The sequence below is a fragment of the Channa argus genome, chromosome 2 (assembly GCF_033026475.1).
Source record: "Channa argus isolate prfri chromosome 2, Channa argus male v1.0, whole genome shotgun sequence".
In the NCBI taxonomy this organism is placed as follows: Eukaryota; Metazoa; Chordata; class Actinopteri; order Anabantiformes; family Channidae; genus Channa; species Channa argus.
The window spans coordinates 29,689,366-29,709,916 of record NC_090198.1 but is presented as its reverse complement, the minus strand read 5'-3'; the positions used below and the strand labels follow the sequence as shown (position 1 = coordinate 29,709,916).

The 20,551-nt window shown below is 41.0% G+C and overlaps 2 protein-coding genes across 3 annotated transcripts in view; both read left to right on the top strand.

Annotated features, from left to right (window-relative positions):
* otog (otogelin) overlaps window positions 1-7,301 on the top strand; it is a 48,529-nt gene extending 41,228 nt beyond the window's left edge. Inside the window, exons 52-56 of the mRNA XM_067491200.1 lie at window positions 1,604-1,708; window positions 1,844-1,963; window positions 3,122-3,167; window positions 5,753-5,832; window positions 5,926-7,301. Of these exons, the coding sequence (XP_067347301.1) occupies window positions 1,604-1,708; window positions 1,844-1,963; window positions 3,122-3,167; window positions 5,753-5,832; window positions 5,926-6,126 (552 nt within the window). The 3' untranslated portion in view covers window positions 6,127-7,301. The remainder of the gene's footprint in view (window positions 1-1,603; window positions 1,709-1,843; window positions 1,964-3,121; window positions 3,168-5,752; window positions 5,833-5,925) is intronic.
* A 4,384-nt stretch (window positions 7,302-11,685) lies between these two features.
* LOC137107009 (myoblast determination protein 1 homolog) lies at window positions 11,686-20,451 on the top strand. Of its 2 annotated transcripts, XM_067491187.1 has the most exons (5): window positions 11,686-11,771; window positions 12,215-12,302; window positions 16,896-17,419; window positions 18,184-18,256; window positions 19,000-20,451. In XM_067491187.1, exons 3-5 carry the CDS (start codon window positions 16,916-16,918, stop codon window positions 19,182-19,184), a joined length of 762 nt encoding a protein of 253 aa, XP_067347288.1. In that variant the 5' UTR covers window positions 11,686-11,771; window positions 12,215-12,302; window positions 16,896-16,915; the 3' UTR covers window positions 19,185-20,451. The 2 variants fall into 2 exon arrangements, with proteins under 2 accessions (XP_067347288.1, XP_067347280.1); XM_067491179.1 differs by lacking the exons at window positions 11,686-11,771; window positions 12,215-12,302 and having other exon boundaries at window positions 16,694-17,419.
* Window positions 20,452-20,551: the final 100 nt, after the last annotated feature.

The following is a 20,551-nucleotide window of genomic DNA, read 5'->3' as shown; positions in this document are numbered from 1 at the left end:
TTCTGCATTTTGACAAAATATTCAAATAACAAATAATTTTTCTATTTCTGATTCGGGTAAAAACTGTCTGGAAAAGTGGAACTAGTTCCAGCTTTATACATGTTGTATCCTGTTACATCCTAAGTGTCTGAAGGAGCTGTCAGACTGTACAACAGGAGCTGCTCCCAGTGAAGCAATGCTCACTGTATCTTATCTTAAAGTGTTTCCAGAATGTTTTCCACAGCCTTATTTCAAAATGAATCAAATTCATTATTTTCCTAAAAAATCTACAAACAATACCCCATAATGACAACGTGAAGGAAGTTGAAAACTTTGAGAATGTATTAAAAAAAATAATAAATATAAATCACATGTACGCAAGCATCCACATCTGTTACTTAATACTTTGTTGAAGCACCTTTAGCACCAATTACAGCCTCAAGACTTTTTGAGTATGATGCTACAAGCTTGACAAACCTATTTTTTGGGCAGTTTCTCTCATTCTTCTTTGCAGCACCTCTCAAGCTCCATCAGGTTGGATGGGGAGCGTCGATGCACAGCCATTTTCAGATCTCTCCAGAGATGTTGAATTGGGTTCAAGTCTCTGGCTGGGCCACTCAAGGACATTCACAGAGTTGTCTCCTTTCTTATCTTGGCTGCGCTTAGGGTTATTGTCCCGTTCAAAGATGAACTGTCGCCCCAGTCTGAGGTCCAGATGCTCTGGAACTGGTTTTCATCAAAGATGCATCTGTACATTGCTGCATTCATCTGTCCCTTGATCCTGACTTGTCTCCCAGTTCCTGCCTCTGAAAATCATCCCCACAGCATGATGCTGCCACCACCAGGCTTTACTGTAGAGTTCAATCTTTGTTTCATCACACCAGAGAATTTGGTTTCCATTGGGTTCTTTGACAACCTCCCTGACTAAGGCCCTTCTCTCTCGATCGCTCAGTTTTGCCGACCAGCCGCTCTTGGAAGAGTCCTGGTGGTTTCAAACTTTCTCCATTTACAGATGATGGAGGCCACTGTGCTCAATACAATCCAGTCTCAGAGGTCTACAGATTAGTCCTTGGACTTCATGTCTTGGTTTGTGCTCTAACATGCACTGTTAACTGTGGGACCTTATATAAACAGGTGTGTGCCTTTACAAATCATGTCCAATCAACTGAATTTGCCACAGGTCGACTCCAATCAAGTTGGAGAAACATCTCAAGGATGATCAGTGGAAACAGGATCCACCAGAGCTTAATTTTGAGTGTCATGGCAAAGGCCATAAATACTTATGTACATGTGATTTTCTTCATTTTTTATTCAAACAGACCTCTTTTACGTTGTCAGTGTGGGGATACTGTTTGTAGAACTTTGAGAAAAAGTTAAGCGCACAGCAGCACCTGAGTGCGAGGAGGAAGGTTTGAAATCTGAGAGCACAGACAGTTGGGAGTGTGAGCAGTGTAAAATATCAGAACATAAAAGTCATTAAAGTATGCTCTCAAATTGAACAATGTGCTCTTGAATTCAGACCCTTCCACAAAATCTAGGTTTGTTATAGATTTTTATCTTTGGCTTTTACACTAATGTTCTTCTTCTCTTTCATTATTAACCTAACTAACGTTAAATGTTTCAGAATCAGATCTACATCCCTCCCAAAGACCAGTCGACATGTTGCGGTGTTTGTAAGAATATTTCCTGTCTGTATGAGCATGAGAACGGGACAGCACTTCTCTATAAGGTAGGAAGTCGTTCATTTTCAGCTCTCTGTTGTATCAGCCCCTGTTAGTGTTTCACAGATGATGTTGGACGAACAGTTTGATTCCGTTTCTTTGCTGGTGAACCTCAGCAGCTGATGTCCTTGATGTGTTTACAGCCGGGGAAGTCCTGGGTGTCAAACTGCATGAAGTTCGACTGCGCTGACACTCTGTCCGGGCCCACTCTCGTCTCCTACTCCTATAGCTGCCCCCCGTTCAATGAAACAGAGTGCACGAAGGTCAGTGTGCAGCGACACACACAATGTTATACACCTCCACATTTAACCACATAGTTTTTATTCATCTGTGTGAAATTACAATCCTAATTCTAAAGGAAAAGCTAAAACGTCTTTTACTGTAGCTGGCAGTGATGAAGCTTTATTCAGGGTTTTACTGCTGTAAGACACCGTTTCTGTTCCATAATGAGCTGATTAAAGCTACAATTTGCAGCTTTTGTGAATCTGTGCAGCCTGAGGCTGGAGATCAGTCTGAATGCCAAATTCTGACGCTGTGGCATCTCATAGATATGCACAAGGCAGCCTGCATGAGATGCACAGGGTTTGACCTTCTCTGATTGGTTAGAAGCATTTAGAAGAGATTGTCTCCTGTACAAGTTACATCCTGTAGTTTTACTGCATCCTCTCACTTTACAGACAGTATAAAAAACATGCTTGTACGTGAAAAGAGAGATTGGACTTTATTACTACTTCTCTTGGGCTTCCACACAGAATGTGGCAGTTTTTTCCCTGAAATCTGTCACTTACATACCATCATTTTTAATGAGTGTAGAGTTTTAGTATAAAACAGACACAACCAGTGATTTATGCCATAATTAACACACAGGAACAAAGAGAAAAAAACACCCTTGTTAAAGACCACTGGCTGCACAATGATCCAAACAGTTGTGTGAACCTATTTGTAGTTCTCCTTCCACCTGAGCAGGACCACAGGAAGTCTGCAGGAGCCAGTGGAGTTCAATTGTTACTGCTTGCCACAGCATACAGGGTCTCACATTGGTCACGTTTGAACAAAAGCACCATCCGCTTAAATAATCTTCCACCCTGTTTCTGGCTCTGGGCCATAATAACTGAGTGATTGTATTCATACACAGATGGGACATGCTGACAAAAATGTGATGTAATTGTCAGTAGATGCACTAACCGATAAACGCAGGCCTTCAGGTGTTTAGTGTGGACTGCTGAAATATGAAGAGGCCTGTTTTGCTCTGGATTCTCCTGTCAGTGAAATACAGGAGATTCCATCTGAACCCTGAGTCGACAAAAACCAAGAAAGTCAGAGAATCGCTGACGTAAAAGCCGTGAATGTGAACATTTGCATGAGTGACTAAAGAGACTAAAAAATGTTCTGACTGTTTTGACTCTCTCGTCTGCACTCAGATTGGTGGAACTGTCGTAAGTTACATGGACGGATGCTGCAAAACATGTGAGTATCTGATCTGAGCGTAGCAACAGTTCTGTAGTTAGTGTAGCGCTGTAGGCTGCAGCCGACACTGAAGAGCAACTTCACCTGCCGCTCAACATGTGTCCGACATGTTCGCCCCTCACTTTGTCTGTTTCAGTCCAAATTCTTCAACCACGTTGTCCGTTTTGGCTCAGCTGTTGTTTTCCATTACATGTGTCTGCTGTTTATTCAGATTAGAGATCAGTCAGTGCGCTTTTCAGTGAAGGCCCCAATTCTCAGTGAGAAACGGCATAAAGTTTGCACAGCGGTAGAGCACTGAAGGAGCCTTCACTGAAAAGCATCTGATGACACGCAGGTGGGTTTGTGGTTAATGTGCTGCAGCTCACCATCATGTACCAATCCCACCAGGTACTGGATTCCCTCTGTTCCCTTTCCCCGTTAGCCCCTTGACTCCCACAGTTAACACAAACTGTGAACAAGGTACCAAAACAACAAGGCTTGTCAGTGCCATTGTTGATGTTCAACAATGTACTCCCTCCATAACAGTAAGAAAGAGAAAAGACAGGACCGCAGCCAGCTCCCCTCTGCAGAACAGTCCTCTCAAATGCTGTCTCATTTCAGGTCTCAGGGAATCAGAATCATCATTTGTGCATGTGTTGCACCGTGTAACAAAAAAGCCATTAAAGTCATTGACCCTTCGTAAAACAAGTTTACATCCCTAAAGGAAATGGCGAAATCTTGTGGGCCAAAAAGTGATGTCACACTTGAGAGGACAGAAACCCCTATTTGCCCCCGCCCCTCCCTATGGCTCACGTACACGATGGCTAAACCCTTTCCCCATTTAGCACTGTCTGGGCAGTGCATTGTTGATTGCCAACAATGTACTGTTGGTAGTGGCCCAGTAGTCGGGCTTAGACGTCTGCATGTGTCAGTAGATCTCGATGTGTGGTGGTGGTGTCGGGGGTCCTTGCACCCAACATGTAGCCGCTGTAGATGGTCTGCATGCTGCAGCACGGCCACTGGGTTTTTAACGCTGCTGTGTGTTTACAGTTGGACTCTAGGCTTTTGTAACTAGGATGTGATCAGGTACTTTAAAGTTTTACATCATAAAATACTCAATGCAGAAAAGCAGCTGTGTGACAGTTACACTAAAAATCACCAGCTGCAACAAATGATTATCTTTATTACGTAACAAGCTACGAACATCTGAAAAAAAAAAGATAAAACTCGTGAGAAACACTTAACAACAACAACTTAGAGTCTATTAGATGCCAAGATGATAAATGACATGTTCCTTGTGCTTTATAAGGATCTAACAATGCAAAACCTGAACAGCAGTATAAATTATTTACATTTTTCAATAGAATTTTTGTGATTATTTTACTATCGAACACTATTCGTGTTCAAGAAAAACAAAAAATAATAATCAGAAACCATTTTGGTCAATAACTGAAAGTTCTGCTAACATGAGCTAAATAACTGAAATGATTTTGAAATAAAAACAAAATTTAATTTGCCCTGTTTGCAGACGATGTGCTGACTCAGTAAGTCTGGATAGAGGACGGATTGTGCTGTAATAATAATAATAAAGGGGCTGATGGGATTTGTAATCGTAATCTGACTAAGACTAAAAGCCAAACGCAGCAACTTTAAGTTCATGACCTGTTGTTTTTCTTAGTTTTTATGCACAGTGGCATAAAAAAGATAAATCTCAGCTGCTGTCAGAATAAACACACACAACTGCTGCATAGTAAATTTATTTACAATCCAAGTAAATGCATTTTTTTCCCATCACTCTACCAACAATTACCCGCAAAGTGAAAACATATTTTCAGAAAAATGTGAAAATCAAAAACATAAATGACGTGAAAGGGTCTGAATAGTCTAAGTCTGTTAAATGATAGACAGGTATATGAATAAATATATTTAAACACACAATTATAATTTTTAATATATTACCTATATTTTAATCCAAACTGCTGTTATTTTACTACACAGTAAGAAAACAAATGTACCCAGAAAGAAATGTGATTATTGAATATTAAATATTTATACATCTTTTAATGGCACTAGGTGGATGGAGCATGTTCACAGAAACTTCTCTTTCTAATTAATACGTTTAACCCTTAGGAGCCTTGAGCCGTTTTAGAAAACTTGATTTTACCATAATGTACCATATAGCCCGGTAGAAATTGGGGAGGGTTGCGTCGGGAAGGCATCCGGTGTAAAAATCATGCGGACAATGATCCACTGTGACGACCCCGAACCCACGGGAGAAGCCGAAAGGACAAAAAAAGCAAAAAGCACCATATAAAAAAAATTATCGGTGACTCTTAAGGGTTAAAAGCATTTGTTTTATGTGGGCAATAAAGGCATGAAGTGACTGCAAAGCTTCCTCCTTTGTGTCTCTCTAACTATGATTTCTGCAACTTCCTTCTCCTCCACTAAAACAGCTTTTGCCTCAGCCTCAGTGCTTCCAGCCTCTTCTCGTCCCGTCATCCCTGTTTTCGTCTTCCTGCTGTTTGCCGTGTATTTAAACATTTTCTTTCACTTTAACTATGTTCTACAGGATGTTTTGCTCTTTTGGTTTTACTTTTTGTGAACAGGTAAAGAAGACGGAAAGTCGTGTCAGAAGGTGACGGTGAGGATGACAATCAGGAAGAACGACTGCCGCAGCAACAGGCCGGTGAGTTTTGTAGCAGTACTGTCAGTGGCAGCTGCTGATTTGGCTCCTTTCATTTGTTACAGTAATGGACATACATTCCGCTTCCCTTTGCAGGTCAACATCGTCTCATGTGACGGGAAGTGTCCGTCCGCCAGCATCTACAACTACAACATCAACACTTACGCTCGCTTCTGCAAGTGCTGCAGAGAGACGGGGCTACAGCGGCGCTCTGTGCAGCTCTACTGCAGCAGCAACTCAACCTGGGTCAGCTACACCATCCAGGAGCCCACAGACTGCTCCTGCCAGTGGTCCTGAGCATTGGCGATACAAACACACGCACGGCGTACAGATTCAAAAGACCATCAGCGAGAGGAAGGAGAAACTTGTTGTTTTGTGATGTTGAGGAGCAGAATCCTGAGCTGTGATTGACCACATGACTGATGCCCAAACCCCTGCACTGCCTGTTTTCCAACTATCCTTGCACTACCCACTGCTCAATAGCTGGATCAGGTGTGTTCAGTCACTCAAAAGCTGGAAGATAGCAGCTAATCAGCAGTGAGTGGGGCAGACTTAGTTGGAAAACAAGCAGAGATGGGGACCCTTTCGGTCTAAAACTGAAAACCCTTGACTTAAGGGGCTAAATTATCACACTGTGAGCTTCTCTGCCTCCTCTGCTGGCAGGGAGGCGATTCTGCAGCTCAGCTGACCCTTGACCTCTGCAGTGGGATGATCTGATGATCTGGAGCATGACACCTGCACAGGCTGCAGACTTCATGCTGTGCTGCACTGTCAGCTCCCTGTCAGCCTGCAGAAAACGGTGTTCACTGAAGGAGAAAGTCAGTGAGAACTCACTCCTGCTTCTCCTCCACTAAAAAGCTCAAAGAATCACAAAAATTCGTTTTACACGCCAGGAATCGAACCCCGAGCTGCGATTGTGGTCACAGGGAACAACACCTAGGCTCAGTTCAGCTCATCATCATCATCACTGGCATCCTCTGTTTGGAAACCCAAATTCAGAATATCCAGAATTCCTCATGTCGTGCTGTGGTTTTGTAAATAACTCTGTATCCAGACGCTTTGAAATGATTTGCAATCTCAAATTCGTAGACATTTCCCTTTTAGAAAGACAATAAACTGTATATCCACTGATTCAACATGTATTTTTCTAACAATCAGTGCTAGTGAGGTGTATTAACTGATTAAAATCCAGCTGTATGTGGAGCACTTTATTTATTTATTGGAGTTCGATAGAGCACAGTCATTTTGTGCACAAAAACCCAGAGAGAAGCGAAGCATTCGGCCCAGATGCAGAACAAACCGACCAAACTGGTTCAGCAGAAAAAAAGTGCACGTCAAGAAAGTTTTAGGAGTGTGTGAACTAAATTCTTACCTTGTTTGTTCACGTCATGCAGATCCACCTGGATAGTCAAGTTAAAGAGGATTTGTATCATACAAATGTACATTTGCATTTTCAATAAATTGTTCCTAAAAACCAAACAGGCTTTTCTCCGTTTATTAGACAGCGAGGCAGTAAAAGCTCCTTCTGCATCCACACGGTCACTAATGATGCCTTACACTGAAACTGCGACGGTGTCTTTTCTGAGTTGGAAGACAAATTAAGTCAAATTACCATCTTGGAAATTTAGAGAAGCCTCAACACTATTGGGTTTTACACTGACCGTCTTCCACCTGTGGTCGTGTTGCCACCATGTTTGTATGTTTAAGACTCCTGCTTGTTGTGTTGTTGTGAACCTGAATTACTCACAGTGTCACACTCCTTCCATGGCTCCACGGTTAATGGATCGCAGCATAATGCACTGGGTGTCTGCAGCTGCCGGCACTGGTTTTGACATTTAACTCCTAAAGTTACGGTGATGTTACTCGTAAAATATAGCATCATTGTTTCAGACTAAAAGAAATTAACCTGGATTTATTCATAATGAATTTCCTGCCACATATCCAGGTGCTGGTGTTAAATTACTTGGGTAGCTAAAAAAAGGGATATAATGAATGAATACACAGTTGGGTGGAAAGGTTTGCATCGCCTTATTTCAAAATGTCAAAAAGAGTAAAAAGTTTTTTCATAAATGTTTTTGATAAAGTCGTCATATTTAATGCGCAATAAGCTAGTACAAATAGTCTTTCTTCACAGTGTCTTGCTAATTTTAAATCATTTAAGGGGAAATGTATGTCAGCATAATAACGAATGCATCAGCTAGTATGAACATTCCTTCAAATCAAATGAAGTTATTGCAGAAAGAATTTATCAAGGGGGGTAAAATTTAATAATATAATAATTATAAATAATGATAAACTTATAATTTTCACTACTTGACTCGAACCTTAGCTGCAACAATGTGCACCCCCCTTAATAAAGTCTTTATAAAATAACTTTGAATCTCTGTTGGAACCTTTATACTAGCTGTGCAATAATTGTTATGTTGATAGACAAAATCTATGCATACGTAATGTTTTTTTAACATATTTAGGTGCATTTGAAATGGAAAAGTTGTTTTTTCATTGTAATAGTGCAGACGTTTGCCGTCCCTGTATTTTGCCATCTCCTGGAAAAACAACTTTAAATTAGCCTGATAATGTGAAGCAGGAATATTTGTACTTGCTCATTGTGCATTAAATATGTTGGTGAAAAAAAAAAAACTTTTATCCTTTCGGTTTATCCCGTGAGTTCCGAGTCACAACAGCGGATCATTGTCCGCATGTTGATTTGGCACAGTTTGATGCTCTTCCTGACACAGTTTCTACCACTGCACAGCTGGGGTTGGGAATGGGCTGTTAGGGGTTTTCCTCGCAGCCTCAAGAGCAGAATGAACATTTCTCAAACACAAATGTGTTTCCCTCAATGTTTCTACATTGTTTTGCTCTCATCTCTTCTTCTGCGGTGGTTAATTGGCACATGACCTGAGAACTAGTTCCACCAGTTGTTCGGATCCTGATGCCCCACCAGCTCACTAATATTAACCTAGTGAATGGAACTGTCATATATTTGCATTTCCTTTCCTGTGGAAATGGATGAATATCAGCTACGTTTGGAATGGCACCCTGCATGATGTGACCACAGATCTCAGCCTGACCTCATTTCAACCGGTCACACTCTCTTGTAAGCCTGTGCTCCGGGCCTGGTAAAGGGCACATAGTTATCATCTGATCAGGGCGGAGGCGATGAAGCTCACAGTGATGAAGCCGCTGGTATGACTGCTGATGTCCAGCTGGCTGGAAGCATGCACTGATGTCATGATCGTGTAACTGCTGAGTGCTGCTTAACTGGAATCTGGAGCAGCAAAGAATCCGGATTGACGCTTGTTCTGTCAGTGCCGAGGTTGAAATGTTAATACGGCTCTATTCTTCACATCAGACCAGCCAGCGCTTAGGTCCTGTTAGTTAAACACCAGCAATTCGACAATAATAAGCCAATGAGAAGGCTGCAGACCCCAAGGAGTCCGAAGGTGCAAAATAACCTGAATGCACCACAGAGTCTTTCAAAGTGCAGTCAATCCTACTAACGTCTACTCACTTTCTTAGTTTGTGTTTGGGTCGGAGGAGCAATGCTGTGTTGGGGGGGCGGGGGCTGCGAGGGATCAGCTCACCCTGGTAATCCCGCTGCAACAGCTGCACCTCCGGACTCCAACTGCACGTCAACGTTTTGACATATGAATGAAAAATGAAAAACAGCGGGGGCCAGAGAGTCATCAGAAAAAGACATTAAAATCATCAAACACTGCATCACTACGTTTTTAACACTAATAACTCATTAAAGTTGCTAAGGAAATTAAGCATGTGGGGTTTTTTTGAAGAGTCGATTCAGGTTTTTTCACATCAGTATGTTTAGGAACTTACACAGCCATCGTCCATCATTGTAGTTTGCAGCATGTTTGCACAAAAGTGCTTGTGCACTGCTCTGACGCTGCTGCTAACTGTACTCACACATCTGAATCAGGATTCCTATGTGGATTCACGTGCCCTGTTTCCTGGCTCTATTGTGGCTAAATTTACAAATTAAATGGATTGTAAATATTTTAAATTAACCATTTTTAAAAGGAGAAACATTTTTTAAAGATTACATTTAATATCTATTAAAATACACTTAAATGACAAAACGCATCATTTCTTGAAGTTTTTTAATGTTGTTTGTATTTTGCAAGAATAACACAGTAAAATACAGGAAACATACATAAACAATATGTCACGTGTCTGTAAATCTGTGAGGTTTATGAACGACTATGTATTAATTCAACATATCAGAAATATTAATAACAGCAAAAAGTATTGTTGCATGGTGAACAAAGTGAGAAAGTGAACTTTCTGTCTCCACTCCGGTGACAGGGTCGCTCCATTTAAAAATCAATTGCAATTAATGAAACAGTTATTAGCCTTTAAATACCGGTTGTTGTTACAGCAAATGGTAGATTTAGTTGTGAATGTCTAATGTTTGAACCCACCATTTGTGTTTGACATTTATTTTCCTTAATTTTACTTTTAATTGTTCTACCACAGATCGACAGGACAATCAGCTGTGATGTCTTTGCTTCGTTCTTCTTGTCTTCAAACATCTGTAAATATTGGCTTCCTCTTTCAGACTTTAGACATTTCTTTAAAGTAAAAGTACAGCACCTGCTCTTCCTTTTTTTTTAGTTCTCCCTAGGACGTGTTCGCACACTACTGTATGTCCCTGAAGTCACCGAGTTAACAGGAAACTGCAGGAGGATGGTGATTCCTAGTTACTGGGAGAAAGTACCTTCTCTACAGTCCCTTTTCTTTTCTTCTTCATGCACGTAGGCCTTGTTTGCTTGCCACATGCCAGAAATTGCTGCTCTCATCCTTCATTGGAAGAAATATGAAGGAAGTTATAAGTTGACCAGAGACGGAATGTAAGTCAAATCCAAAACAGCAAACTTTTTCATGTTTTTTTAAAGATGATAAGTTTATTGTTTTGCTATAAACCTTCAAAGCCTGACATCCCATCAGTCCAGTACTTTAACTATTTGCATTGGTTTGAAATCTGTAATTTTCTGCTCATTTCTCAAATGTTCGTTCAGACAAATTGGAAAAGCAAACAGATTTGGATCCGACTGTTCTGAATCAGCGCCGTCACTGCTGCTGTCACTGTGTGGCTGATTTCCACCCACAAAGAAGAGGAGGACAGGAAAAAACTTTTAGAGATTGGAGGCTGCTGATGACAAGACCAGACCCCAGCAGTTGGATGATGTCCTCCATGGGACAGAGAGTGAGGATTGGAGCTGGACATTTGTCCAGTGACCTGACAGCTCTGTCACAGCAGGAGCAGATAGAGAGAACAGGTTGAATTGATTTAACCTTTGACCCCTGAGAGGAATGAAGCCCTGATCTGTTCTCAAGACCAAAGGCGAGTGGCGGCAGCAGACACATCTGTTTTACTTCCTTAAATAAAATATAAAAATAAAAATGAATTTGGTACTGTGTGTTATAACCGACAGTCAAACAAAATGTAATCCTTTTAATCTGTGCACATGAATCATGTTTTATCTGTGAAGACACAAATGACTGTGGCTGTCATACAAATGTAGCTGATTGCACATGTCCCTCTGAAAAGTACAGAAAATAGAAGAACTAATAGTTTTAATCATGCACTTCGTAACTTTCCACCTACTGCATCCTGTTATTTTTGTCTAACATTAGGGGATTTTCTGTTTGTGTTGTAACCTCCCCGTCAAAGCTTAACCAGAACTCATTTAATCCAGACATTTCTGTGGTTGTTCTCTCTTCTGCTATGATTCATAACTCCAGTGTTGTTTCATAACCGAGGGGAAAACCGAGAGAATTTTCAGGAACAATGACTGAAAAGACAGTTTCCTTGAAAATCTCCTTTTCCTGCAGATTGTCGGAGTGTGTGAGCAGTGACGAGAGCAGCTGCTGCCGCTGCCTCATGTCGTCCTGCAGTCGCTGCAGGGCCTCACTCCCTGTGTGTAAGTGCATTTTAAATGACACATGTATAATGCAACTGCAGCATTTGAAGTGACATTTAGGTTTTAGTATGTTCGGCTGGCTTTGTGTTAACTGTGCACAAACAGGAACATGACTCATATTTTCAGGCTGTGGATGATAAACCCCGCTGACTGACAACACGCCTCACTCAGCACAGTGACATGTGTTCAGAGACTGTTGTATGTAGAGACAATGTTCAACTGAGAGTTTCTGTAGCGTTCAGCAACTTACAGTTACGTCTCCAAAGATGTTTACATTGTCAGAAAATATGAAGTTTGAATAGGAAACCAGTATGATGGATGTGTATCCACAGTTACTCAGGCACATGTTCAGGTACATCATGTATAATTAATAAATGTACATTGATAAATTCAGTGAAGTTTAGGTTAAAGTTTTGTTTTTGTTTCTACTCTGTTATTAACAGATGAGCTTCCTGTTTCCTGCATGTTGCCGCAGCGACATTGTTTGCTGCAGCCTGCAGTCAGATACAGAAACATTTTACAAACCAGCAGGTAAGAGAACACACTTCATATAATGTTTGGGAATTAAAATTAAAAACATTGATGCAAGGTGCTTTTTTTGTGTGTGTGTGTGTGTGTGTGGTGATTTACAGCTGTTTGTCGTGATGTGTTCGTTTACAAAATCCCAGTGTTTCTGCTGCTGTTTTTCTGGTCTTTAACATCTTTAACATCACTTTGTGCAGCCACTGTACAACATGTTACTCCCCATCAAGCAGAAGGAATTATTACACCCATCTCCTGGTCCCTGTCACCGAAAATGTCCTGTATGAATTTTTAATTATGAGCAAAGACAGCAGAGTTTTGTGATTTGTCTGTGGATCTGTCAATCGATTGTTGCACAACTTTTAGCCGCTTTTGACCAACAGCAGCAACTAAAACAATGTGGTTCTGCGGTGAGTGACGAGTCTGCGCTGACACTGCAGTTCATTTCACTGTCCTTACACTTTTTTTAACACCTGTAACAACTTTTATTTTTATCTTTAATTTTTTTCTCATTATGGTTGAGACAAGTGCCAAATTCACACAAAATGTGATGTTGCCGTTTGTGTTTTTCTAAATTTAGATTGGATGGGTTATCTGGAGGTTGTAGGTGGCTGAACATGACTGGAAGCTGAAACAGGAAGTTTATTACTCAGACGCGTGCGTTTGACTTTGTATCCGAGAAATAGATTTTCCAACCCTGTGTTAATGTTCCAGCAGAGATTCATGTTCATCCAAGACCTGAGGTCGTTCACCCAAACCTACACAATGTTACATCACTACCAGCATGTGTGTTTCCCAGCAGGCGGCTTCCATCCCATTATAACAGTTAGCCACACCCATCAGTGTAGATCTAGAGGTCAAGCACCTCGCCAGGCAGGAGGAAGTAGTAATTCACAGTGACCCAGTGGCAGCGTCACTCAGCCTGATCACAGATAGACTCTACACCTGTCATACGAGTTGTTCAAAAGACAGTTTTGAAGGTAAACACATCATTCATGTGTTTAGCTGCCATCACCCTTGGTTGCAAACCATAGGAACAATGAGAAAAGATTTTTTTTTGCATGTTCTAAAGTACAAAAGGAATGAAACATCTCCTGAGACAGACGATGATCACTTTGGTCTGAGTGTTAACAGGAGTCATAAAACAGGGTTGGGGGTGGGGGGGGCAGTTTGTTTGGGTCCCTCTGTCCATCAGATCAGATCAGATTGACGGTTCATGGTTTCCTCGTTTGAGCTTTGATGGTGACGACAGGTGAAGGGACAAAGATTTACTGTGTTTGTTTTTACTTGAAAGAAAAAAGAAGCAGCAACTGACAAAAGCCAAAAACTGAGCTGAAATAAGTAGAAAGAAGAAAGAAAGTCAGCAGAAGCTTCTTCCTACCGGTGAACAACACTTTATGAACTGATCAGTTCCTAGTGCGACATAAAGGGTCCTTCTGAAACAGGAGATGTTTCCTGTAAAACCGAACAGAGCGAAATGGGATTAAAAGCGTTAGAGTTAAAATGCAGAGGAAATCTGCACTGAGGACGAATGCAGTACCAGAGACAGCTGGGACATGGCTGAACTTTCCCTCTTGAAAATGTTTAGGCACATTCATAATTTAAAAATATGATATCTTCCGTTTGAAGAAAGCCAACTGACTTTGAATAACTACGGGACAATTGGCAGACACGTGGGATGTGTCGTCCTCTCTCTTACTGTGTCCAATAAACTAAAAACCAGTGGAAGTGATGAGGAGGTTTCACTGGGGTGTTTCTAGAGGTCATTCTGATTTAGTTTTTTACCAGTGGACGTGGGGTTGACAGGAGCTTATGCTGTGTTCGCTGCACATAGGAAAACTCAAAGGTTGCGTGCCACACGTCTATAACAGGAGGACAGGTTTGATGGGGTCCAACTGAACTCAACGCCCTCATTATCATAATGTGTCAATGTGTGATTAACGTTACATCAAACTCCGGTCTATCAATACATAATATATGTTATTGTAGTCAGCTTTAAGTGGCACGCACACACACACACACACACACTGAAGCTCCCACACATTTGTAGAACTAACAAATTAAGGAAGTAGCTGTAGGAACCTGGTGGCGTAAAGGATGGAGGAGTGTGTAGGAGTGTTGTTCTCACACATCACACTCATACTTTCATGATGAGAAATTATGAAGGAGTGTTAAAGCAGTCAGTCAACAACAAGTCCAAGATAAATGACATTTTTTCTATAAATTAGAAAAACATCTAATCTAACATCTATTGCTGCCTTTTCACAGTTTACATGTGCTTCTAGTTTTAGTTGCGAGAGCTTCCGTTTTTCATTTGCTCTCCAAGTAATCGCCATTGGACCGTTAAACTCACAGACTCACAGAAAGAGGGCGTCCCAGAGGCCAGGAGGCCTGTGCTTGGAAGGTAATCTATCCATAGTGTGGCATGGACAAAATTTTGTTGTTTGAGCACTTAGGATGGTCAGGATTGTGACAATGCCGCTGATTTATTGCACAATGAATGACTTCATAAAATGTAATGAATCTTGTAAATGAGAACACACTTGTATTTCTGTTTATAAATGTTTAACGGAGATGCAGAAATGTAAAATGATGCCAAAGTGACGCCTCCATTGCAGTGTTTAAGTCAGGCCCGTGTTCTTTTGGCTCTTTTGAATGTGACCCACAGATTGGAGGTGGTGTAAGAGTTGGGGGATATTCCAAAATAATACCAGCCTGAACTGGAAGGGCACCGGTCTTAGATTTCATGAGCTGCTAAATTTAACGCACTGCCTTCTCATTAAGTTGTGAGGACACCTGAGCTGCTCTGTCCCACGCTGTGATCTTGTAACTCTGAAGCTGTGAAAAATCTCACATTTCCAAGACATGAAATAAGCACGAAAACATTTCTTTAAGTTGTCCAGACAATCAGAAATTCAATCTGAAATGACGACAAAAGTGAATGTAATAATAAAACTATGCACTGTAATATTTTTATCATTAGTGTCCCTGGAGTTATTAAATTTACGAGTTTGTCACCAGGTTAAATGATAGTTGACATGCTGCTTGTCTGTGAACTAGTGTGTGTGAATATCTCAGGAACAAGCTCCATGACAGAGTGTTTTATACACAATATATTCATACAACGAAACTGTGATTTCAGTCGTTCAAACGACGACTTCAAACCTTCAAACAAATAAAAAAAATCAGTCAGTCTGTGACTCCAGACTGTTTCACCTGTTTGGACAAATTGTCTTGAGCCATTGTCCAGTGATGACCCTAAAACTCCAAAAACCCATCTTCTTCAGATCAGAGGCCTGACGACTCTGTGAGGTTACGGCCTCCTCAGCAGGACGTCAGGCCGGAGCGCTGAGGTTTTACATGTCCGTCAGTCAGAAGCAACTGGACTAAAGTGCTCGATGTATTGGTTTCTCTAATGACTCTGCTTCAGTGACTTGGTTAAAGGTGCAGCTGTAAAAGTTTTTGCTTGCTCAACTCAACAGATTCCATGTGTAATTAAAGCGATTACTCAGAGAGTTTTCAATAGTTTTATTAGTTTAATCATAGCACAAATAACAAACAGCAGATGATTAGAAGTGTTGTTGTTAAGCTGTTTGGAGTCTATGCTGCAAAATCTAATGAACAATCTGCTTTTCGTCAGACGATGCAATGTTACAGTGACAGTTGGACATTTAGGGGACGCTTTTATTTGAACAGACTTGCCCAGGGACATTTGAACACATAACCAGGAGGACTGGGAGTCCAACCACTGACCCTATAGTTCATGGACAATTGCTCTACCAACTGAGCTACAGCCCATCAGAGATGTTGCACTTTTTCTTTTTACATTTTCAGGACACACATTTGTGTTTGGAACTTTTGTGATTAAGTAAAACTGGGACAAGAATTTAACACATTAAAAATAGACTAGAGATGTTGATGTGTTGCTTTTTAGGGGCTTTGGTTCAACTGTTGGGACAATATAGTTGTTTCTCTTGTGCACAGTAGTTGTTTTAAATGGGATCTGCACCATCTTTATGTCGTTTGGTTTAGTTTTTTCTTTGACAAGTGATAAATGTGCCAACAGATACAGGTTGACTTGTTCTGCAGACTTCAGTGATGCTGTTGTTTGACTTTAAAGTATTTTAGTGTTAAAGCCAGAGAGGAATAAATATTTGAGTGTTCAAACATCAGACTCGTGAACAGACCGAATGATTTGTTAAGATGGACTTAATTGCTCTTTTATTGCTTCCTTTTTGTTGCTGGGCTTCACCTCTGTGACCTTAACCCATCCTACACACACACACTCACACTAACACACACCCCTCAGCCCATTGGTCACTCACACCACAGGTCCGCCTACACACTGACTCCTTTAAAAAGACAAGCCAAAGCCAAGGCAGCCAAAGTTCCACAGACTGGCCCTTTAAAATCCCTGTCACTTCTCTGGAGACTGTTTCTACTTTTTTAGTCGAGCCAGTAAATCATTTCAGCAGGTGGCTTCCTCTCCTTACCCCGACTACTTTACTTTAAGTTTGACACAGGGCAGGTTTTTCATTTTCATTCATCACAGGGACACTTGGAGAAGCTTTTTTCTCCTCTTCACCATCTTGTCTCTCTCAGGGAACTGTCTGTAGAGGCCCATGGATCTGTCTGACCTTCCTTTCCCTCTCTCCTCTGTGGATGACCTCTACGATGACCCCTGCCTAAACACCATGAACCTTTTTGACGACCTGGATGTTCGGCTGATGCACGCTGGTCTGCACCATGTCCCTACTGCAGAGGTGGAGGATGAGCATGTGAGGGCCCCCAGAGGCCTCCACCAGGAAGGACACTGCTTGCTGTGGGCCTGCAAGGCCTGCAAGAGAAAGACGACGCACGCAGACAGAAGAAAAGCGGCGACCATGAGAGAGAGACGGCGGCTCAGTAAGGTGAACGACGCCTTTGAGACCCTGAAACGGTGCACGGCCTCCAATCCAAACCAACGGCTGCCCAAAGTGGAGATCCTGCGCAACGCCATCAGCTATATTGAGTCCCTGCAGGGGCTGCTGAGGTCCGGCCAGGACGACAGCTTCTACACGCCGTTGGAGCACTACGGGGGGGATTCAGACGCCTCCAGCCCCCGCTCCAACTGCTCCGATGGCACGGTGAGTCTGAGAACAGCTGAACAGTTCATGTGCTGCCTCCTGAAATCTAAGGAATGTGTTTTTATTTTTGGCCACGGTGATTAAGTTTAATGTCTGGAATTTTTAAATGCACAAACAAATTCTACTATTAGTAATCCTAGTAATAGTATTAAAATAATACTTAAAATATTAAAATATTGCTTCAGGTCTTGAGTTGAAAAGATTTACTACTGTATATATTTGGTATCTGTGTGGGAAAAATGGAAATAAATGCAGGATCAGATTTTCTCGCATGTTGAACATGCATTGGTTATTTATTTCATTTATTTCTATCTATGTTTGTATCTGTGCAAATGGCCAAAGGACATAACTTGTATACGTATACAATAGAAGGGCAGCTCACAAATTGAGCAAACCAAACACAATTTGGTTTTACTTTAGTTTTTTTTTTTTTGCAGCAAATGTGAGCAGATACTGTTTGTGTCCCTTAAACATGATTTCATTCATCTGACCTTGTGACCTGCATGCTAATAAAAGGCTGAAATGCAAAATGAAAAGTGGCAGTGACAGATGATTACATCTTGACAGGCTGAACTCATTCCACAATCACAACCACGGCAAATCATTATTCACTCCTAATGACGCACAATGAAGTAATTCAGTGAAAAAGTGAAAGTGTACACAATTTTAGTTTCATTTTGATCAACAACTGTAAATTGTACTTTGATGAATCATCTTATTATGGGTCATGTAGCTAATTGTGTTTGTCTGGTCTGTGTCTGCAGATGGATTTCATCTCCCCGTGTTCAGCCAGAAGTGAAACTAGTGACAGTTCGTACTGCAGCCACACAGCAGACGGTCAGTATTTTATGAGCTTTATGTGACTGATTTAATTTAAATTAAATGTTTAATCATGACTGAAGATGTGTTCGTATATGTTCTTTGCATGTAGCCTGTTTTAGCTTTTTAACGCCATCAGTTCTCTTCATAATTATGCCTTCTTCATTACTTTAACAGACTAATGTCCAATATTGTCATGGTCTGGAAATTGTCAACTTTTTTGCAGAAGCTTGTCTCTTGTTAATCTCCTGCAAAGACTAACAACTTCCGGCTAACATCTACTAATTCCTGCTGAGGTTGGTAGTCTGCCATCTTTGTCTGAAATCAATGGCTGTTACTGGTGGTGTTCAGAAACATAGATGTAGGTTGGCAATGTCCTAATCCACCTCCCAGTCAGCTCAGTAAGCTTTTATCACGTGCCAAATTTTTGTCATCATGGTAAAAACAATAAAAGCCGATCATAGCAGGTTTAGGAATGAAAAGCTCTGCTGGGAGTCTTTTAAATACACATATTGATGATATGCACCTTCGGACCTACTAGTAGGTGCAGTGTGTGCTTACTAAAGCCTAACCACGGGCATGATACCACCTGGTAACAGCCATTCAACTAGGTCATTACATTTGAAATGACTCATTTCGTCTAAACATAATCACTTTTTTTGTCTTTCCTTACATATGACCATGGCCTTATGACAAACTAACCTGAGACATTCTTCATGAAAACATTTTAAACGATCAGTTTTCCTGTTTCTTTTCTGCAGATTACAGCAGCAGTAAACCATTTGTCATTTCCAGTTTGGACTGTTTGTCCAGCATCGTACAGCGGATCAGCACAGACTCCACTGTGGCCCCCCTAGGAGACAGCGTGGTCCCCCAGGGTCCTGGATCACCTCAAAACCGTCTTGCTGTCTCCAGTGCCTCCAACAGTCTCTTTGAGTCGCTCTGAACCAAAAGAAGATGAGGACTCAAACGTATCTTGTTCATTTATTTTGTGTAAAGTGGTCTGACAAAATATTCCTGCAAAGTCCTTGTCTTCCTTACTGACACAGGGGCTTTGAGCTGAGGTACTAGTTCCCTTTGAGTCTCTGTTGGTTTGGGTACAAACATTAGTTTCTTCAGCTCCAGTTTTTAGCCTCCTGGATGAACAGCAGACGGTCGTGTGTTGGATAAATTTCAACATGCTTCAAACAGCTTTCTGCTGCAGACAAGGACCAGTCTGTACATCTGTAAATACAAGATTCTTATTCATGTATACACACACACACGCACACACACAAACACAATGGATGCTACGATTGTTGTGTCATATGTTTCTATACATTAATTATGAGTGACATTTTATTTTTTTTAAATTACATTCTCACTTCCTGTCCTAAGTAAAATCTTTGCAGGCCTTCCTTCAAACTTCCTGTACTGTACATACAAAGTATTTTCTTCTCTTTTCTTCCCTGAAGACAGTATTTCTAAAGTGATTTACTTTTTCTGTTTTTGCCACTTGAGGGCAGTGGAAACAAGCTGTTTCCACTGCTTGTTTGCTGCCTAGATTACAGTGAACTTGTTCCCAAGCTGTATTAGCACGTCCTGCAGAGACACAGAGCAGCTTCACGCTTCACTTGGACTCATGTTTCCCTGAATCTAGTTACAATCTCGACACTGCTATTAATGTTGATTTGCTCTACACTGTTTTCTAACTAATTTTGATATGTGATGAAACCAAAACACTGAAGTAGCAGGCTTAAAACCAAATCAATAAAAATATTGATTATATTTTTATATGGAAAATGACTTCACATACAGTACCAATGTGAAACAGATTATTATGGTCACATTGAATTGACACTGAATTGGGGAGCTAAGGAAAGAATAGAACTGCATATCAGACAGTGCCTATTTGTCTTAAAAACATTTTGTGATGTGCAGAAACTTTAAACAACTAATGAAAACCTAAGGTGGGTGGTGTCAGGGTGGAGCTAGATGGGGCAACAGGCCCACTAAGAATCATCTGAGGTTTGATATAGCAAACTGTGTTTGTTCTATTTCCCATGTTTGTTGGTCCAATTTTTACCCTTTCATCCAGTTCAATTATGTCTCTTAGCCGCACTCTGAGCTCATAACAACATTTTCTCTCAATGACTGAAATATAAAGAGAAGTTACAGAACTATTGTAGTGCCTCTATTAGTCTACTATGATCTACATGCAATATACTGCAGGACCACACACACATTTAAATTATATGTTATGTGCCTTATGAGCTTTTTATTAATTTCAAATTTCTCTTTGGCCCCATCATATACCAACATCAAATACCAAAA

Bases quoted from the DNA above. Each gene is read 5' to 3' on its own strand.
- LOC137107009 (XM_067491187.1), top strand. From the start codon at position 16,916: ATGGATCTGTCTGACCTTCCTTTCCCTCTCTCCTCTGTGGATGACCTC. The intron at 17,420-18,183 runs GTGAGTCTGAGA...CTGTGTCTGCAG, and splicing joins CCAACTGCTCCGATGGCACG to ATGGATTTCATCTCCCCGTG. The intron at 18,257-18,999 runs GTCAGTATTTTA...TCTTTTCTGCAG, and splicing joins CTGCAGCCACACAGCAGACG to ATTACAGCAGCAGTAAACCA.